The 20,216-nt window shown below is 47.7% G+C and overlaps 1 protein-coding gene across 1 annotated transcript in view; it reads right to left on the bottom strand.

Annotated features, from left to right (window-relative positions):
* DNAH17 (dynein axonemal heavy chain 17) overlaps positions 1 to 20,216 on the bottom strand; it is an 8,024,690-nt gene that overhangs the window by 5,171,951 nt on the left and 2,832,523 nt on the right. Inside the window, exon 22 of the mRNA XM_069655242.1 lies at positions 14,866 to 14,982. Within this exon, the coding sequence (XP_069511343.1) occupies positions 14,866 to 14,982 (117 nt within the window). The remainder of the gene's footprint in view (positions 1 to 14,865; positions 14,983 to 20,216) is intronic.

The following is a 20,216-nucleotide window of genomic DNA, read 5'->3' as shown; positions in this document are numbered from 1 at the left end:
ACAGTGACACTGAAACCCCCTGATCCCAGCAAAGGACCGAATCTGGGACCCTGACCTCTGTGGACAAGGGACCTTAGCTGAAGCTGTCGCCAGGACCGACAAACGGGTCTTTGTTGTCCACATAACATGGAGAAGCTGCTCAGCCCCAAAGGGAACACTCCCAGCACCAGTCGTCATGAAAGTTGGTGTAAGGGAGGAATCCAAAATGGCCATCGTGGACCAAGGCGTTTGGCCCGCCATTTAGTCAACACCTGAAGAGAACTGCGTCATAGGAGAAAATGAGGCAACTATCCCCTCTGGGGTGTCAGGGGACTTAAGAAACACTTAGCCTTCAAACAAGGATCCTCGGCCGAGCCGATGCTGGCAGATCTAGGATGTTTAGTAAAAACCCTAGGAACTGACCCAGAATTAGCCTCCAATGTAGGAACCTCGGCAGAACCGGTACTGGAAGGCCTGTTGCTGATCACCTTCTTTGCCCCCTTGAAAGAATCGGTACAATCACAACCCTAAGCGTGGGACGGCCGAGGAATGCACCCTACCGACAGGACCCTTAGAGGATCCCTCGACTCTGGTGGTACTGTATTTAGAGGAACCTTGGGTTTTAACCTGGGACATATAGCTCCCTCAAGAGAGGTCTTGAGCCGTGGCTCGGTGTGACAAGCACCAGAAAGTGAGACCTCAGGGAAACCCCGGTATCCAGAGCCCTAGACGTACTGAGCTGAACCTTAGCACCCAAATGGTGAACCTCAGAACCACGTCTTGTTTTGGCAGGTCCTCTAAAGGACCACCTCAGAGAACACTCTGGTGTGCTTATTAGGGCCTTGAGGCCTCTCAGGGGAATTCCTGGTAACAGAGCTACACAAGGTCCTCCCGGTGATTGAATGCTCTCACCGAGCGGGGCTGCTCATCGTCGTCCGTCGTCCTCATCTGCGTAAGGCTCATCCTAACGAGGCGGGAACAGAAGACTGGTCCTCCATGCCTACCGCCTCAGGTTTTAATAGAAAAACAGAATCGGAGCAGCCGGGGTGGAACTGAAGTGAAAAGACGCTTGAAATACATCCTCATAGGGTCAGAGTGCATGAGCATCTGAAACTTCCCAAAAAACTCATCCTCAGCCGAGGGCTTAGGTGTCGAAGAGGAAGAAACTGCTCGTAAGGGACCTACCCTGTCACATGCGTAGCTGAGGCAATTGCCTCCTCAGGAGAGTCAGGGGACTTAAGTAACACTTTAGCCTTACAAGGATCCTCGGCAGAACCAGTACTAGGTGGTCTCGGATGTTAAGTCCACATCTTTGAACCAGTCTCAAAATTAGCCTCCAATGGAGGAAACTCGAACAAGCCGGTACCAGAGGGAATGCAGTCCGTTACACCCCTCTTTGCCCGCTGACAGAACCGGTACCACCAGATCCCTGAGCGTGGGACGGTGAGGACAATACCTCACTGACAAGACCCTCTGAGAAGGCCTCTCAGATCTGTTGATATAGACTTAAGCCTCCACAAGGGGAACCTCAGGTTTCAACCTGGTACGTAAAGCTCCCTTAAAAGGGGCCTGAGTCCAGACTCGGTACAGACTTTTACCTCCACAAGAGAAACCTCAGGTTTCCACCTAGTTACAGCGGGGAAAGCTCCAGAAACGGAGACCTCAGGGTGACCCTGCTATCCTATAACCCAGCTGAACTGGGCTAGACTTTAGCACCATGATGGTGAACCTCGGAACAATGTCTGGTACTGGCAGGTCCGACCGGACCCTTGGAGGAATCTCTGATACGCCTGTTAGGCCCTTGGGGCACCTCAGGGGAAATCATGGTGACAGAGCTACAAGAAAGGCCCTTAAAGTACGCCTTTGTGGGGTCAGATTGCATAAGTCTCTGAAACTTCCCGAAAAAAGGCATCCTCTGACAAAGATTAAGACACTCGGGTGGGCAGAGGCCGCTCATAAGGGGCATATATGAACGAACATAATGAAGAAGGCTGCCAGGAAGCGAGACCGTATGCGGTAGTGGCGATTCGCACTAACTCGTGGAAACAGTTGTTCAACAAAAAGAAGGTTGCCAGCACATGTCGTTGATAGTGCGGGTGTAAGGGAAGAATCCAAAATGGCCACCGTAGACCACGAGGGAAGGCACGCAATTTTGTCCACACCTGAAGAGAACTGCGTCACATGTGTGGATGAGGCAGGTAACTCCACAGGATGGTCAGGGGACTTCATCGAAACTTTAGCCTTGACATAAGGATCTTCAGCAGATCTGGTACTGTGGGGCCTCAGACGTTTACTGGAAATCCTGAAGGGGCCCCTTGAATTAGCCTCCAAGAGAGGAACCTCAGCAAAAACGGTAACAGAGGAGATACTGTCAGCGACCTCTCCCTGTGCCCCCTCAACAGAACCGGTATCACTGCGAGCGCGGGAATGTTGAGGAATCCACCTCACAGACAAGACCTTAATGGGTCTCTCAGTTCTGTCGGTGCACACCTTAGCCTCAATGAGAGGAACCTCGGAACAGAGTCTGGTCTGTATAGCTCCCCTGAGAGAGGCCTTGAACCGTGGTTCGGTACAGAAAGCCTCGACGGAGGCCTCAGGGCGCACCCCAGTGTCTGTATGGGAGGCTCCAGACAAGGAGACCTTGGAGCAAACTCCGGTACTCAAAGCCTCAGCACAACCGGGCTGGCTATTAGCACCTGATTGGTGAACCTCGGATCGTAATCCAGTGTCAGCAGGCCCCTCGCGGGAACCCTTGGAAAAAAACCCTTGTACGCCTATTAGGCCTGCAAGGCACCTCAGGGGAAACCCTGGTAGCAGAGCTCTTGAAGCCCCCCCTGGACCTGGAGGACCCCGGGAAGGAGTGCCCCGGACGGGATGCCCTAAAAAGTAAGGAACTTACCGGGTGTCTCTTCTTTTAGTCTGTGAAGAGTTGGAAGTACAGTGGAGGAACTCGCTGGAAGATCTCCTCCCACGGACGAAGAGGACACTGAAGTGCCCAGACCGAAAGGGAGTCGCAGTAGAAACACGAGTCCCAACGGTGATCCGGTCCCAGACACTCCAAACTGAAAGAATGGGGATCCGCCCTAGCGAAGCAACATTCGCAAGAGGAACAAGAAACAAATCCCAATCGATCCAGCAAAGATGAAGGACTACGCGACCGCAGAACCGGGGCAGGTGAGAAGGACAACGGGAAACAAGAAAAATGTCTTCCCAGTGATGAAAGTGCATCCAGCCCCGACCACGCGGATTAAAGAACTAAAAGGCGATGCGCAGGGTGGAGCTCAGGCGGGCAGGGTTACGGCCACGTGCGGTACCCCGCATAAGAAGAGTAAGAAGAGAAGAAGGACACATTTTTCAATTTGATGCTTTTTTACAAAAGGGTCCTGTCCCTCTGGATGGAATGTTCCAAACGTATGGAGGATGGAAAGGGGACGGGACCAGGAGTATTACATTTAACAAGATGGCAGACCGTAGTACACAATATCCACCATTTTGGTTTCTATGGAAACGGAGAGAAGCTTACATTAACCACTGCCTGACTCTGCGTCCTTGCGGTGGCTCTCAAGTGTCAGGAGAAGCAACCAGGTAATCAGCATGATCAGAATACTCAACATGAGTATGGGTGGCAGAAACTCATAAATAATGCAGAATCAAACAATTCGATCCTTTTTACATATTCAGCACGGCGAGTGCAATTGTTACTCGACAAGAAGATCGCCACATTCGTTTTTTTCAATTGTTTGAAAACACGTTTTAGGTAAGCGTTAAGGTTAGAGCACTTGAAATAAGTATGGGTGACATTAAATAAATTGCTGTATTCTTATATTCATCACATCGAGCACATATGTTGTGCAATAGGATGAATGCCAATAACCTGCTACTGAAGCTTTAACACACGAATTGAACGCGGCATTGATTTTTAGTTAAGGAATGTAACTATATATCGAGCACTAAATGATCTACCCTTGGATAATATAACACCCGCATACTTTTATATTTCTTAAATACTTACAGACATCATACAACTGGATGTCATTTTTCACCTACTATGTCTTGTTACTCGCCACATTGTTAGTTGCCATATATATTTAACCCTTATGCACAATGGTTGGATGATGATCATGTTGATAATGTATACACAAATGGACTATTACTTACCATGACTTATCATAATGTATACTGATTTGACAATATTTATGTGGATTACACAAATGGGTTGACTACTGATAATGTATTAGATCTAGTTAAAGAATAATACTGGCCCTGAAGAAGGACATACAGTGTCCGAAATGCATTGGCCCTGTTATGCATTTGCCAATCACAAATTGCATTTAGAAAATGTATGAACAAAGAATATAAAAAATGTAATATTTTATTAACACTTTGAGAATACATATATTCCTCCTGAAAACTATTATAACATTATAAAACACAATGTGGTACATGGAAGTGCAGCCCACACCACTGGCTTTGTAGCCAAGGTCTTTTTTTTTGTAATCGTTGAACATACACACACACACCAAAGAACTTAGGCAGGGCTGTTGATCTTGGTAGCTGCGGTCTACTGGTGGACTGCCAATGACTGTGTCCGGTTTGGTGCAATGGGGACTTAACAGTATAGTCAGACCTTGGCGGGACCGGTAAGTCCCTATTCACCAAACCATTCCCCATTCCCATTTGAGCCCCCATAGGGCTCAATGGGAATGGGGAGGGCGCCAATAATGGGCCGGCGTATGCCAAGCCTGTTATTTGCGCCCAGGTCCCTTAAAGGGTCCCGTCCTTAACACCTGGTCAGACCAGGCGTTAAGGAAGGGATCCGCTAAGGGACCTCTGTTAGGCAGAAACCTGTGCAGTTCCCTTAGGGACCACTGCAAAAGATTTAAGACTACAGGTGTTGGCAGTAAACCCACTTGGTAGCAGTCTGCACCACCCAGATTTACCTGGTAGCTGTGGCTGAGCAGTCAGACTTCCCTCAAAAAGAGTTAGACAGTATGCAAAGTATACTCAATAGGCACTCAGATACAATAATACAAGCAAACACTGACCAGAGCTTTGGTATCAAAGTATATAATTATTTATTTAAAAACACACAGTTGAAACACTCCAGAACTCTTATTGTAAAATATTCTAAACACAGTTACTATCATGATATATACACCCCTTTTTCCCTATTAGAAAATCACAGTAAAACACCACTTATTTTCATACAGAGGTGAGCGCTTAACTAGATTGCACTCTAATAAGGTTGTGAAAAAAAGGGGGGGAGAAAGACAGAATATGAAGAGGTACACCACTCTATGATTCAAGAACTCTGTTAGCAAGGCAGAGAGCAAAAAGTCACTGGTGAGCCAAAGTCCCAAGGCTGGGCCCCCTCTTAGAGAGAGCAGAGCACAAATGTGCCCAAGATCACACAGTTACACTAGGCTTAGAAAGTCTTGCAGAGGGTTCAGAAAAGAGTTTAGAGAGGCTTTAGGAAAGTTTAGCCAGGGTGTCCCAGACTAACCCAGGTTCGAAAGCCGGGCTCGACTTGGGTTGAAGTCACAGAAGAGAACACAAACGCCATTTTAGAATCAAGTTTTGGCAAAAAATACCAACCGGAGAATTAATAGTAATTAAATAAACCGGCGGTATGTTTGAGGCTACCGTAAATAATTAAATAAAGATAGAAGCCTAAAACAATGGGAAATCCCATAGGAAAATATTCGCGGTTGAATATAAAAAGTAGTATCCACTGCCACCAGCCAAAACTCGATCAGGGGGGACGGAGACGTGCCCCCTCGACTAACAGACCCTGGGGCAATCGAATTGCCCCAGCCAGTACGTCCACAATATGATGGTTTGTACTGGTTCTGTTCAGAATTTAAGACTAGTAAAGTCAATGGTGACTTTACATGCCCTGGGAGACAGTAGTCAGTCCCAGGGTATGGAGTCTATACTGGGGGGTCACTATGACACCCCTGTGTCACTGCACTGAGGGTGCTGTGTAACACACATCACAAAAACACATGAAGCCCTATGGAGTAAAAGACCCCATAGCCCATTAAACACTTCTAGATTCAAAGAAACACACTCAAATCATGTCCAAGAGTGAGGGTGAAAGAGTCTCACTCTTGGCAGGAGAAAAAAATAAACCCCAAAAAATCCAGCAAAGCTGCTGGGGGACTCACTAGGTTAGGAAATTGAGCCTAAACAGAGAATTCTCCCTAACACTGTCCCCCCCCCAGACTAAGGGACAGGAGGATTTAATCCACTCCTGGATGAACCTCATACCTCTAGTCGATGACATACATCCTAGAGAGTCCATCAGCATTTTGATGGTGACACCCTGACCTGTGCTCAATGGCGAAATCAAACCCTTGCAGGCAGATTGACCATCTCAATAGTTTTGGATTTTCTCCCTTCATTTGCATTAACCATCTCTAGGGTTGGTGGTCAGTCTGAATGACAAAAGTAGAACCATACAAGTATGGCCTAAACTTCTTCAGTGCCCACACAATAGCAAAGCATTCTCTTTCTATTGTTGCCCACCTTGTCTCAAGATCCTTCAGCTTACGGCTGATGAAGCAAATGGGGTGCTCCCTACCCTTCTCATCCAGTTGGCTTAGAACTGCACCTATACCTACATTGAAAGCATCAGCTTGTACAATGAAAGTTTGGTGGTAGTCAGGAGCTCTCAATACTGGAGCTTGGCAAATAGCTTTCTTCAGTTTTTCAAAGGCCTGATTGCACTCCTCATTCCATTTGACCTTTTTAGGGAATTTTGGAGAGGAGATTACATTCAGTGGAGAAGCTATGGTCCCATAGTTCTCAATGAAATTCCTGTAGTACCTAGTGAGGCCTAGGAAGGCTCGCACTTGGGTTTGCGTAGTAGGTGTTGTCCAATTTTGCACAGCTTCAATCTTGCTGAGCAAAGGCCTTATTTCTCCACCTCCTACCTCATGCCCAAGGTAGACCACTTTACTTTGACCTATCTGGCATTTACTTGCCTTGATTGTCAAATTGGCCTGTCCAAGAGCATGCAAAACATGTCCTAGGTGGTTCACATGATCTTCCCAGGAGTGGCTGAAGACTGCAATCTCATCCAAGTATGCCATGCAGAAATCCTCCATCCCAGCTAGAACTTGGTTTACCATCCTTTGGAATGTAGCAGGTGCATTTTTTAATCCAAAAGGCATGACCTTAAACTGGTACAAGCCAACTGGGGTGGAAAATGCAGTTTTCTCCTTGGCATGGTCTGTCAAGGCTATTTGCCAATAGCCTGACGTAAGGTCAAATGTGCTGAGGTACTTGGCTGCACCAAGTTTATCCACCAACTCATCTGTCCTTGGTAAAGGGTGGGCATCAGTCTTGGTGACTGCATTAAGAGCTCTATAGTCCACACAGAATCTTAAGTCTTTGGACCCTGCCTTTAGTACTAACACAACTGGGCTAGACCATGGACTAGTAGAGGGTTCTATTACCCCGAGATCAAGCATCTTCTTGACCTCCCCCTTGATATGGGTTCTCACATTTTCTGACATTCGGTATCCTCTGCTTTTGACTGGCAGACAGTCACCAGTGAGTATCTCGTGCTGTCCCCAAGGGGTCAAGCCTGGTGAGAGTGAGAACAGGGAGGCAAACTGATTTAACATAGATTTGCACTCCTCTTGTTGCTCAGGTGTCAGATCTGAAGAGAGATTGACTCCTTCAATTTTTTCATCTAAAGGTACACGTCTGAGGAGATCAGGGAGAGACTCACTCTCTTCTTCCTCTGCTGCTGAAGCTAGAAGCAAGGCTCCTACTGCAGGTCTGGAGATGTGCGCCTTCAGTCGGTTGGTGTGGAAGACTCTAGGAGCTTCCCTGGGTCTGCCCAGATCCACCAGATAGTTGACCTCTCCAAGTTTTCCCACAACTTTGAAGGGTCCCATCCATTTGTCTTGCAAGGCCCTCTGCCTTGTTGGGAGCATAACGAGAACTAGCTGGTCTTGAGTAAACTCAACCATGTTAGCCTTTTGATCATGCCAATGCTTGACCAAAGCTTGTCCAGCTTTCAGGTTATCACTAGCTTCTGCCATCATGTGTGACATTCTCCTTCAGAGACCTATCACATAGTCAGTCACTCTGACTGGCTTGAGGGAAGGAGCACCTTCCAACCCCTCCTTAATCAGGGCCAATGGACCTCTGACCGGATGGACATAGAGAAGTTCAAAGGGAGAATAACCTACTCCCTCCTGAGGGACTTCTCTATAAGCAAAGAGAAGGCATGGCAGTAGAAGGTCCCACTTTTTTTTCAGGGGTTCCTCTAAAGCACCTATCATGCTCTTCATGGTTCTGTTAAATCTTTCTACCAGCCCATTGATTTGGGGGTGGTAGGTGGTTGAGAACTTGTAAGTAACTCCACAGGTTTTCCACATGGCTTTCATGTAGTGGGACATAATGTTTGACGCCCTGTCGGATATTACTTCCTTAGGAAACCCAACCCTGGTAAAAATACCAAGGAGGGCCTTAGCCACAGCCAGAGCTGTAACAGTTCTCATAGGGATTGCCTCAGGATATCTAGTAGCATGGTCTACTACAACAAGGCTAAACCTGTTGCCTGAGGAGGTAGGGGGATCAAGGGGACCAACAATGTCAATCCCTACCCTCTCAAATGGGACTCCCACAACTGGGAGAGGCACTAATGGTGCCACATTCTTGGCGCCAACCTTACCAGGAGTTTGGCAGGTATGGCAGCTCTTGCAGAACTTATCTACTTCGGCCCCCATTTTTGGCCAGTAGAAGTAGAGTGAGAGCCTTTCCTTGGTCTTCTTGAAACTCAAGTGACCAGCCAAAGGAATCTCGTGGGCTAAGTGCAAGAACTGTTGTCTGTTTTCTTGAGGTACTACAAGGCGTTTGTAGTCTCCAGGTTCAGACTCAGTTGGTTCACTGTAGAAGAGGCCATCTTCCCAGTGCAACCTATACTTCCCAGGCTCTTGCCCATCAGCCTGAGCAGCTGCCTGTTGGCGGAGACCCTCCAGAGTTGGACATTCTCTTTGTCCCTTACGGAAAGCTGCCCTGCTGGGCCCACCTTCTGCCAGTAAAGACTGCATCTCAGGATGGTCCTCAGGGTCTAGATCTCCAATAAGTTCTTGGCCTCCCACTAGCTCTTCTTCAGAGTCTAGTTCAACCATACAGGGTTGTACCTCCCTCTCAGCCTCAGCTGGAGGTGGAGCTACAGGTGTAACTGTTGGAAGCACTGGAGTGCTTGTTGCTGACTTTTTCCTAGGAGTCCTGGGTTGCCCCTTTGCTCCTGATCTGGTAGTTACTGCAGTGAGTTGCTCCAGTGGTAAAGGAGTGATCTCTGTCATCATCTCCTGAGATAACCCTCACAGGGTTTTCTCTCTTGCAGGTTTTGTGAGCCCCTGTAACCTTTTACTAGGTGGTCTGGGGGTATGTGACACAACTCCAAGAGCTTTCAGGTCATTACCCAACAGAACCCTACCTGGCACTTCACATTGTACACTGACAGGTATTTTTACAGCCATGTCATTACACTGGATGAGAACTGGTAAGTGGGGACACATCTCCACAGGCCCTCCAGCTAACTTGGTGAGGCATTTGGGTGCCTTAGCAACATCCTCTGCCTTGAAAAAAGATTCATCCACCACAGTTATGCTGGCCCCAGTGTCTCTAATGGCAGGATCTCCTGACCATTTACCTGGACACTGTCTTTATAATACTCTTTAGTATTATCTGGGATAGAATTATACACCTCTAAATTCTGTTGTTCCCACAACCCCAGAGAGACTAAAGAAACACTGGCTGAGACTCCAATGGGTTCATCAGCCAGCAGTAGAAAGTTTCCACTTGCCACTGGGACTTCCTCTTCTGGAGCGAAGGCTAAGGAGGCAAGTTGGATCCCTGAAGGTTTACCCTTACACCTGGGATCTCCTTTCACATGGTCAGTAGAGCCACAAACAAAGCATTTACCAAATGCCTTCTGGAATGGAGGCTTGTTCTGACCTCCCTCTGGTTTAGCACCAGAGGAGACACTATTCTGCTGTGGTTCCCTGGTGGCTTACCCTTCTGGTTTTGTTTGGGGCCCTCTTTGGAATTTGCAGTATTAGAATTCTCTTTGGAGTCCTTTTTAGGCTGTTTCCCCTCATCCTTTTTCTGAGTTACCCCAGAATCCTTGTGAGTGACCCACAAGTCAGCAGCCTTAGCTAGTTTTCGGGAATCTAATTCCTTTGAATCAGCCAAGTGCTGCCTGAGCTCAGGAGAGCAGGCATCATAAATTGACTCCAACATAAAAAGATTCTTCATACCTTCATAAGTGTTCACTTTGTAACCCTTAATCCATCCCTCTAAGTTTTTCAACCCTTCACTCACCCAGGTAGCCCAAGGGGAACCATCATGCTTTTTGAGGGTTCTAAACCTCTTAAGATACTGGGAAGGGGTCTTCCCAAATCTAGCTATCAGCTATCACACATTCATACTCTTTCCTATCCTCCTCCACCAACTCCATTACCACATCAGTTGCAACAGGGGGAAGCCTAGAGAACAACCAGGTGAGTAAGTCATTTCCTGTGATGTTCTGGAGCCCATGATTATATTCAAACAGAGACAACCAATCCAACACATCCAACTTAGGCTCATACATACCAACCAATTCTTTAGGCATCCGGGGTCTTTTAGGACTGGAACTTCCAGAGAGGGAAGCATTTTCGGCAGATAATTTCTTCATTTCTAGCTCATGCTTGAGCTCCATTTCCCTTAGCCTTAGTTCTTGATTCATTTCCTGATGTCTCTGTTCAGCCAGAGTATTCAGTTTCTTGAACTCTAATTCAAGTTTCATTTTCTCTAATTCGAGATATTGAGGACTTAGTGTGGGACTTGGTAAAGGCCCAGTAGGTACAGCAGGTAGGGCAGACAGAGGCCTAGGGGGGGGACAGTCACAGCAGCCTCACCCTCCTCTTCTGACTCTTCCTCAAGATTATCAACATTTGGATCAATATCAATTTCTATACTGTTATCTACATTTTCTGGCATGGTAGGTTCCTCAGACCCATCATCCAGACTTTGGTTAGCTAACAACCTTTCTATTAACTCCATTTTCTTGCCTTTAGTCAGGAGGTTCTTATGCTTACACAATACTCTTAAACAATCAGAAGTTTTTGTAGCAAGGGACTCTTGCCTATAGGTTTCCATAGTTGATATGTTAGAAAGATTACTTTTTCAGTGCTAAGCTTTGTGGTTAGTTGTACTAAGGTATCCCCAAGCACTCTAAAGTGTATACTCAATACAAATCCCACCGCTGTACACCAGTGTTAGGCAGAAACCTGTGCAGTTCCCTTAGGGACCACTGCAAAAGATTTAAGACTACAGGTGTTGGCAGTAAACCCACTTGGTGGCAGTCTGCACCACCCAGATTTACCTGGTAGCTGTGGCTGAGCAGTCAGACTTCCCTCAAGAAGAGTTAGGCAGTATGCAAAGTATACTCAATAGGCACTCAGATACAATAATACAAGCAAACACTGACCAGAGCTTTGGTATCAAAGTATATAATTATTTATTTAAAAACACACAGTTGAAACACTCCAGCACTCTTATTGTAAAATATTCTAAACACAGTTACTATTATGATATATACACCTCTTTTTCCCTATTAGAAAATCACATTAAAACACCACTTATTTTCATACAGAGGTGAGCGCTTAACTAGATTGCACTCTAATAAGGTTGTGAAAAAAGGGGGGGGAAAGACAGAATATGAAGAGGTACACCACTCTATGATTCAAGAACACTGTTAGCAAGGCAGAAAGCAAAAAGTCACTGGTGAGCCAAAGGCTGGGCCCCCTCTTAGATAGAGCAGAGCACAAATGCGCCAAAGATCACACAGTTACACTAGGCTTAGAAAGTCTTGCAGAGGGTTCAGAAAAGAGTTTAGAGAGGCTTTAGGAAAGTTTAGCCAGGGTATCCCAGACTAACCCAGGTTCGAAAGCCGGGGGCTAAATCTACCCCGTACAGTCCGTTGCAAGGGAAGCCAGGCGGGACACGGTACCTTAAGTGGGAAGGATCCTCCAGCGGTGGCAGTTGTTCCTGGTAGTGGGTGCAAGTTGCGTCGTCGTCCAGGGGAAGAGAAGATCTCGACTTTGAGGAAAGATGAAGGTCGTTGCACTACCAGGGCCGAAACCAGCCACGGAGTTTCCGGTTAAAGGTGGTACCTTTGTCTCACGGTCATGGTAAAACGTGGTATCCTGGTTGCCGGGGTGCTTGGCACGGGCAAGGCGGCCACGAGATACGTCGGCAAAGCGAAAAGACGGTGAAACTGGTTATCCCCACCAGTTAAAGGAAGAAGGCTCTCCGGCGGGAGATCTCCTCTGTCGTTGGGAAAAAGTGGTGAGACGGTCCAGCAGGGCTCCACCGGTCGTGGTGTCGTGGCAGGTCGGCTCAGCTTCTCCCTCGTCAGATTCTTAGGTCCTGTGGCGACTTCTGAAGTTCCAGTCCCCAAAGCCCTGCTTTTATGCAGCAAACCCCCATTCACTCAGCCTAGCTGTCACTCAAACATGCTAAGTCGTGAGCCGGCCGGCTCACCACTTGGGCCAATCAGGACGGAGTGCAACTTGAGTTGCCTAGGCAACCCAGTCCAGGGTGCCTAAATTCCCCTCCACCCCTCCTAAGTACCCCAGACATAGTGGCACCACTTTGGATGGCTTCTGTGGAGAAGCCCGCCAAAAAGTGGAACAAAGGGCTCGACTTGGGTTGGAGTCACAGAAGAGAACACAAACGCCATTTTAGAATCAAGTTTTGGCAAAAAAATACCAACCGGGAATTAATATTAATTAAATAAACCGGCGGTATGTTCGAGGCTACCGTAAATAATTAAATAAAGATAGTAGCCTAAAACAATGGGAAATCCCATAGGAAAATATTTACGGTTGAATATAAAAAGTAGTATCCACTGCCACCAGCCAAAACTCGATCAGGGGGGACGGAGACGTGCCCCCTCGACTAACAGACCCTGGGGCAATCGAATTGCCCCAGCCAGTACGTCCACAATATGATGGTTTGTACTGGTTCTGTTCAGAATTTAAGACTAGTAAAGTCAATGGTGACTTTACATGCCCTGGGAGACAGTAGTCAGTCCCAGGGTATGGAGTCTATACTGGGGGGTCACTATGACACCCCTGTGTCACTGCTCTGAGGGTGCTGTGTAATACACATCACAAAAACACATAGCCCTATGGAGTAAAAGACCCCATAGCCCATTAAACACTTCTAGATTCAAAGAAACACACTCAAATCATGTCCAAGAGTGAGGGTGAAAGAGTCTCACTCTTGGCAGGAGAAAAAAATAAACCCCAAAAAATCCAGCAAAGCTGCTGGGGGACTCACTAGGTTAGGAAATTCAGCCTAAACAGAGAATTCTCCCTAACAACCTCGTAGTACTCGGAATGAGGGCCTATGTATTTTTTGTTTTGTCCTTGGTCTAAGTCCCATTTTGCGCAAACTCAAACTAGCACACTAATTAATCTCATCTTTGTGCGGGCACTCTTTCTTTGAATTCCTCCGCTGTATGTAATGGTGCCATTTTAAGTAATTTCTGGTCAGAACAGACATCCCTGTATTGTTTGTCATTTGTCATGTACCTGAAGACATAGGGCCCGATTAAAGCAATTTATTTTAACCGTTCAAAGTGGCTTTGCACTCCTGAAAAGTGACTTTGCACTGCCGACACAAACCCTGATTCATGGAACTGTGTAAATTGTATTTTTGCAGTGCAAAGTCATTTTGTACTGCAAACATACACTTTGCATAGTTCCATGAATCAGGGTTTGTGTTGGCAGTGCAAAGTCACTTTGAGCCATGCAAATAGTTCCATGAATCGGGCACATAGTGTCGAATAAAGGAATTATGATGATGACATCCCTATTCTTCAAATAAATGTAAACAAATACTATTTCTAGCTCCTTCCCCCACCAGCACCCAGCTTACTGTATTGACTACTATATCTTGGCAATATATAGCACCCAGCAATGAGACTGCTCCAACCATCAATACGCCCTATGTACAGTGCAATTGAGCTGGTAAGGAAGGGCTTGAGCTGGATTGGGTCAACTGTATCATGGGGGTTGAGGATGCAGGGCATCAAGAATAGGTTTTGGAGGTGGAGAGGCAGGAAACAAAGGGCCTCATCACGAGTTGGGCTGTATTCCCGGCTGTAATACCGCCGACTGTAATAGCCCTAGCACCAACCGGCCCGGTGGTATTACCACCGGATCACAGGTTGGGCCTTAATGGTAAATCCTCATTCCTGATTGGTTCCATTGGATCCAATGGGGAATTTTCAGTGCTAATACTGCGGGCTAATACAGCCGGCTGTAATGCCGCCGAAAAAAGGGATTTTCACCTCCAGAAAAAAGCTGGAGATAAAACAGCCTGTTCAGTGCCCAACTTGTGATAGGGCCAGCCCTTAAATGCGGCTGTAATACCGTTACCGCCGGATTTAAGGGCTACAGCCCAACTCGTGATGAGGCCCAAAGTATTTTGTGGTATGCTGGCATGATCTACATAGGACTCTTACCTACCTAGGCTCTAGGTAGGCTCTGGCTTGGCTCTAATTCTGCTCTTCCCATGATTTCTCCAGCTCCACAACCTCTAGAAAAAAAACACAAATTGCGGTACCATAATTAGCACCGAGGTCCCTTTGCGGCACCCTACTTTAACGGCTGGCAAAACCAGCCGTTAAGGTCGGGTCCCGCAAAGGGACCTCGTAATCAGGCGTTAAGGGTTTAACGGCACCGACACCTTTTACGGCGCTGTTAAACCCTTAACGCCAGGGTCGTAATGACCCCCATTGTTTAAAATCATCTAAGGTGGTGGAATTTGTGGCTACTGATTTTATGTTCACCAGAAGCAAATCCCTACCTCAAGCTGTTGGGCTTTCCTACGAATTATGGACACTTCATTGGCCTGCAAAGGAGCCACATTCTGCTTTGTCCTCATTGCAATCTTTTTGGTACTATTCCATTGTTCAGGCAGGTCCTGCAGAAAACAAAACAACAACAAATATAATTAAGTGGCTTACTTCTCATATGCGTGTGCCTAAAGCCTATATTGTTTCCATTCAATTCAACATTACAAGAACATGTCAGTTTTAATATTAAAATGTACAAACGTATTAATATTTTGGCAATTGTTTTCCAGTTTGAGCATCTTCTATAATTGAGCATTATTAGGAAATTCCAAGATCCTTGTTGATAATCGTGGAATACCTTGTAAAACAATTTAGCCATTTATTATCACAGAGAGTAACCATTCCAGTTAGGGCTTGCTGTGCCCAAAGAATTTATGAAGTATAATTTGCAACTTAATTTTAATGTAGCGCTGCCGCAGTTCTGGACATGGTATGTCTTTTGTTCTGAATCGGTAAGTCAGTGGTTTTCCAACGCACTCTATAAGTACTTCCGAAATGGAGGGTTACCTACTTTACCAGCGACACAGCTCTACACAGAGGACATCCCTTCCAGCTTAGAATATGGGAGACATTTTTGCTTCATATGAGGCAGGAGCCACGATCACCTTTATCAAGACTTCTTTTAATGTTCATGAAAAACTGAATTCATTCATTTATTTATTTCAGTAAAATCTGCTTCCCAGTTTAAGGCTTATTTGAAATCGATGTCACCTATGATAAAATACAAGAGGAGCATTGCGTCGCCAGAGATGCATATGGTGCATTCTCCTTATTAAGCATCTGATAAAGGAGTTCCTTAGACACAAACTGATGGTGCAGACTTTGATATGAGGAGTATATGAATTAAAGGAATAAAACTGCATTGGTTCAAATGTATCTCTTTCTCCATTACATTTATAAAAGCTAGTTCTACCCATAAACTGATAAGTGATTTTCGAGAGGTGACATAAGGAGTAATGGGACATGGCTTAAAGCTGGAAAGAATCTCGGCAGGTGCTTTGCTCATTATTTACTGTGGTCCATTATCAAGCTGTGGCATCGAAGCCAAGGCAAAACTATTTGGAGGTTTAATGGGGTCTCAGAAACACAATTCACATTTCCAAACAGAATGCTTTACCTTGATTTAGGTACTCATGAAGAATACCTTTTATAGGTTCACATGCTGTTTAAATAAATTACACAGCAGTATATGTACATAACCATGCGTGCCATGCAATACATAGGTGAAGGATAGGGCTCACCTCATAACAAAGCTCACTCACCTTCAGACAAATACATGTCAAAGGGCTGCCCTGCCCCCATTTCCGGTCTTAGCCCTGCCCCTTTTCCTGCACCAACCCTGTCACTTTGATATCAAGTTAATATAAATTGGATATACATTTTATATCAAATTGACAAGAACCCCTATGTTTTTGATTGCCGCGCAGAATTCATCATTTTAATATAAAAGGTATATACATTTTAATGTAAAATTTTTATATAAAATTGGATATAACTTTTTATATACATTTATATACAATTTAATATACATTTTAATATATATTTTTCTATAAAATGAATAAACATTTTTATATGAATTCAATATACTTTTTGATAGCGATTTAATGACTCCCCCAAAAAATGTTACCAGGGCTCAAGTCGAGGGTACACGCGGCTGGACAGAGTCCACCCACATTTTCAGAGGGTGGACTCAGCCCCCCCCCCCAGCAAAAATGGGAAACATGGAGTGTCTTCTTTGAATTTATGAATAAACACCTTCCTCGGGCTTGAACCACAGTGTTTAGATTTACAGGGCGGAAACTTCACCACTGCACTATATAACCTGATGAAAATTAACATACTACTAAATGTGATATGTCCCATTTCGGTACTGCATTTTCCAGGGAAAACATTGATATTGGTTCTTGGAGTTTAAAACATGCACACTTTTAAACGTTTTCAAAAACACTATTCGAAGAAAATATCCTCTCTTGGTTTTGTGTGTGTGTTGATTTTCTGAAAGGCAAATGCCATTTGTCCCGTCAAATTTGGATGGTTATGGGGGGGCGCTGTTGCGCCGAAACAAGATGGCCGCCTAATCGCAGAGCTCCGGACTGGTGAGTGCATAAACTTGGAAAAGTGCCTTTAAATACTATGGATCTGCTCTGCACTGACGGCGCTTCTGGGTGAACCTCCAAGCTACACCTCTGCCGACTTCTGGACCCGTGCTCCCCCCGGGGGCTGTGCTGTGAGCCCCGCTCTAACTAGGGCTGTGGGTGACATTCTCGAGCCGCGCCACGGCTCCAGGGACTGCAGCTCTCTCTGACACCAGAGAGCGCGGCGCTGCGGGCCGCTGTGGGGGAGGGGCATCAAAGACCTTCCGAGAGGGCCGAGCCGCTGCGACTGGCGGATCCACCCGGCATTCCCCGGACCAAGCCCCTGCACGCTGCCATGGAATCCACTGAGACGGACAACCACCTCCGCCTGCTAACTTCGTAGGGGCCTGTGGGTCCCGGAGTCCCCCGTCCCCTGGAATCACACGGCGGGTGATGAAGACTTTGCTGCAGGACCTCTCTCCATCACCCTGCTTTCCTGCTTACCTGCTGTGCGCCCCGCTCGGACTGGGGCAGCGTGTGCCTAGCCCGGGCCGCGCCACGACTCCAGCGACTGTGGCTCACTCCGACACCAGGAACCGCGGCGCTGCGGGCCGCCGTGGGGGAGGGGCATCAGAGCCCTTCAGAGCGGACCGAGCCGCTGCGGCCGGTGGACCCAACCAGCACTCTCCAGATCAAGCTCCTGCGCACCGCCGGGAACTCCACTGGGCCACACAGTCACCTCCGCCCACTAACTCCTTGGTGCCTGAAGGTCCCGGAGTCTCCCGCTTCCTGGTCCCACACGGCGGGGGACGTAGACATTGCCGCAGGTCGTCTTCCCCTCAGCCTGCTCACCTGCTCTCCCTCTGCCGCCCCTGCTCCCACGGAACACAGGACTCTACTCACGGCAAGGTAGGTTGGCTGGGGAGTTGTGTTATTAGCCCCGGTGATTCCAGGTTGCCAACCCCGCTCACTACAGGCGCGCCTCGCAGGCTGCCATACTACGCGACGGCGCTTTAGGCACTGTGCCCCCTATGCTGGTGATACCTCTCCTGGTATTGTTCACCCCCCCCGGATCTGTGGGGACACACGCTGCGGCTGGGGGCCTACGCCGCACTGCGCCGCTGCCGTTCCCCCTATCTCCAGCTACTTGAACCGGCATGCTGCACCAAGCCTGCGATCACCAGCACCACAAACCTTCGGCTTCCCGGTGTTCTTGCCGCCCAGTACCAACGTGGCGGACCTATTGGCATGATCCTGCCAACCACCATCTCTCTGTTCCGGACGGGCCACCCCCTGGTCCCATGCCACCACTTCTGGGTCTCACGCGCCCAGCTCGGGGTTGGACAGTTTCCTGCCCCCCAGTGCGGCCCTGCCTGTGTCTGCCCACGGCAACTAAGGGGAGCATAACTTGTTACCTACTGGCTGGCTTCATGCTGCTCCTACCATTCACTTCTACTATACACGGCGGCGTGCCTGGGCTGTGTGGGGAGCCATCTCGAGCACGGTGATACTGTGGTCTCTGTGTACTTCCCGGGTCCCCCAGACATGCACCGGTTGCCTGCCTGTACCACTGCTGAATGCCCTCCCACCTGCCACGGGAACATTGTCTGCTCGCCCCCCCCCTCGCAGTGAAGCAGCCAATCTACACTACAGGAACATTGTCTGCTCGCGCTCTCCCTCCCCGCAGTGAACCGCTTGCTCTGGACTCCTCACGACTGCGCTCCCACTGCTCTCAATTAATAGTTCTCCTGAACTTATAGCTCTGCTTTCCACCATGACTAAGGCTCTAATAAGAAGCAAAGTTCACTAAACATGTTCGCTAAGACCCCCTCCAAGCCACTATCTGATCCTCCGGATGAATCGCCGACGACCACTGCACCCTCCACCTCTGACGACTTGCAGAAAATGCTGGAGTACATGCGAGAGGGCTTCACGACACTCCATACTAAGTTAGACGATATGAATGGGACCATCTCATCTATAAAGGCCCACATTGAGAGGACGGACAGCAGGGTCGCTGAGATTGAGACGAGGGTTGGCACCACAGAGGACGACCTGGCCTCCCTGCACACAGCTGTAACTGCCTTGACCAGCCGGGTCTCTGTGGTCGAAAAGAAAAACAATGACCTCGAATCCCACTCCAGGAGGAATAACCTCCGCATTGTTGGAATACCAGAGGACAACATCCAAGAGCCCATGGAGGATTACGTGGAACGCACCCTCCAGTCGCTTCTGGATAACCCCAATCTTTCGGCACAATTTGCAGTGGAGAGAGCCCACCGATCCTTATCTGTCAAGCCCAGGCCGGGTGCCCCGCCCTGTCCCATCATAGCCAGAATCCTCAACTTCCGCGAACGTGATTCCCTGCTCCGGGCGGCCAGGGCCAAGGGGGAGTTGCATCTGGGGGTGGCTAGAATACACTTGTATCCGGATTACTCGGTGGCTGTCCAACAAGAGCGTAAAACCTTCCTTGCGGTGAAGAAGAGACTCTGAGACCTAGGAGCAAAGTACTCCATGCTTTTCCCCGCCAAACTGAGGATTGAACACTCTAACCAAACGTATTTCTTTACCATCCCAGAAGAGGCTTCGAAGTTTATAGACAAACACATACCTGGCTGATCTAAGCAATGTTAATATGACTCGCATGTTTCATCATCTATTAGTATACCTGGGCTGTGGGATCGGACCGCCACGGCGCTCCCTCCCTCACTATGGGCACTGTTCATCGTAGCCTACTACTGCGCAGGTTGCTTCTGTTGCCCCTTTACCTTTCCATATAGGTGATGTTTCGTTACCATACTGTTGCATCATAGACCGTACTGTCTAGTTCGTGTTGGACTCACGGCCCGAAGTTACCCTGGTTCTCAACCCACCCATTTCCGTATCAAATTCCGACACCCTGGCCCCTCTCTAACCATGATTATACCTGATCCTTTTGGCGCTGTGTCAGAGCCCATGGCCCCATCCTATTTCCCCGTGGGCCCTTGCCTATGGTTTTTGTCCCGATGTAACCTGCACACTATAAATGCTCCACCTTAACCTATTACGTAGTATAAACCTCCTTACGCTCTCCCCAGTCCGGCTGCCATCGCACTGATGCCTAAAAGTTTATGTTTGTTCTGGTTTTGTTCGGGTTTCTTCCCTCTGATTGGGGGAGGGATGTGGGCGGGGAATTGGAAGGGAACGTTCTGGTTTAAAAATGTCTTGACAGCCTCCGGAGGCCCCGT

The sequence above is a fragment of the Ambystoma mexicanum genome, chromosome 3q (genome assembly GCF_040938575.1).
Source record: "Ambystoma mexicanum isolate Mex_15411 chromosome 3q, UKY_AmexF1_1, whole genome shotgun sequence".
NCBI lineage: Eukaryota > Metazoa > Chordata > Amphibia > Caudata > Ambystomatidae > Ambystoma > Ambystoma mexicanum.
Note: the sequence above shows the minus strand (reverse complement) of the source record. Positions and strands in the feature narration are given on the sequence as shown.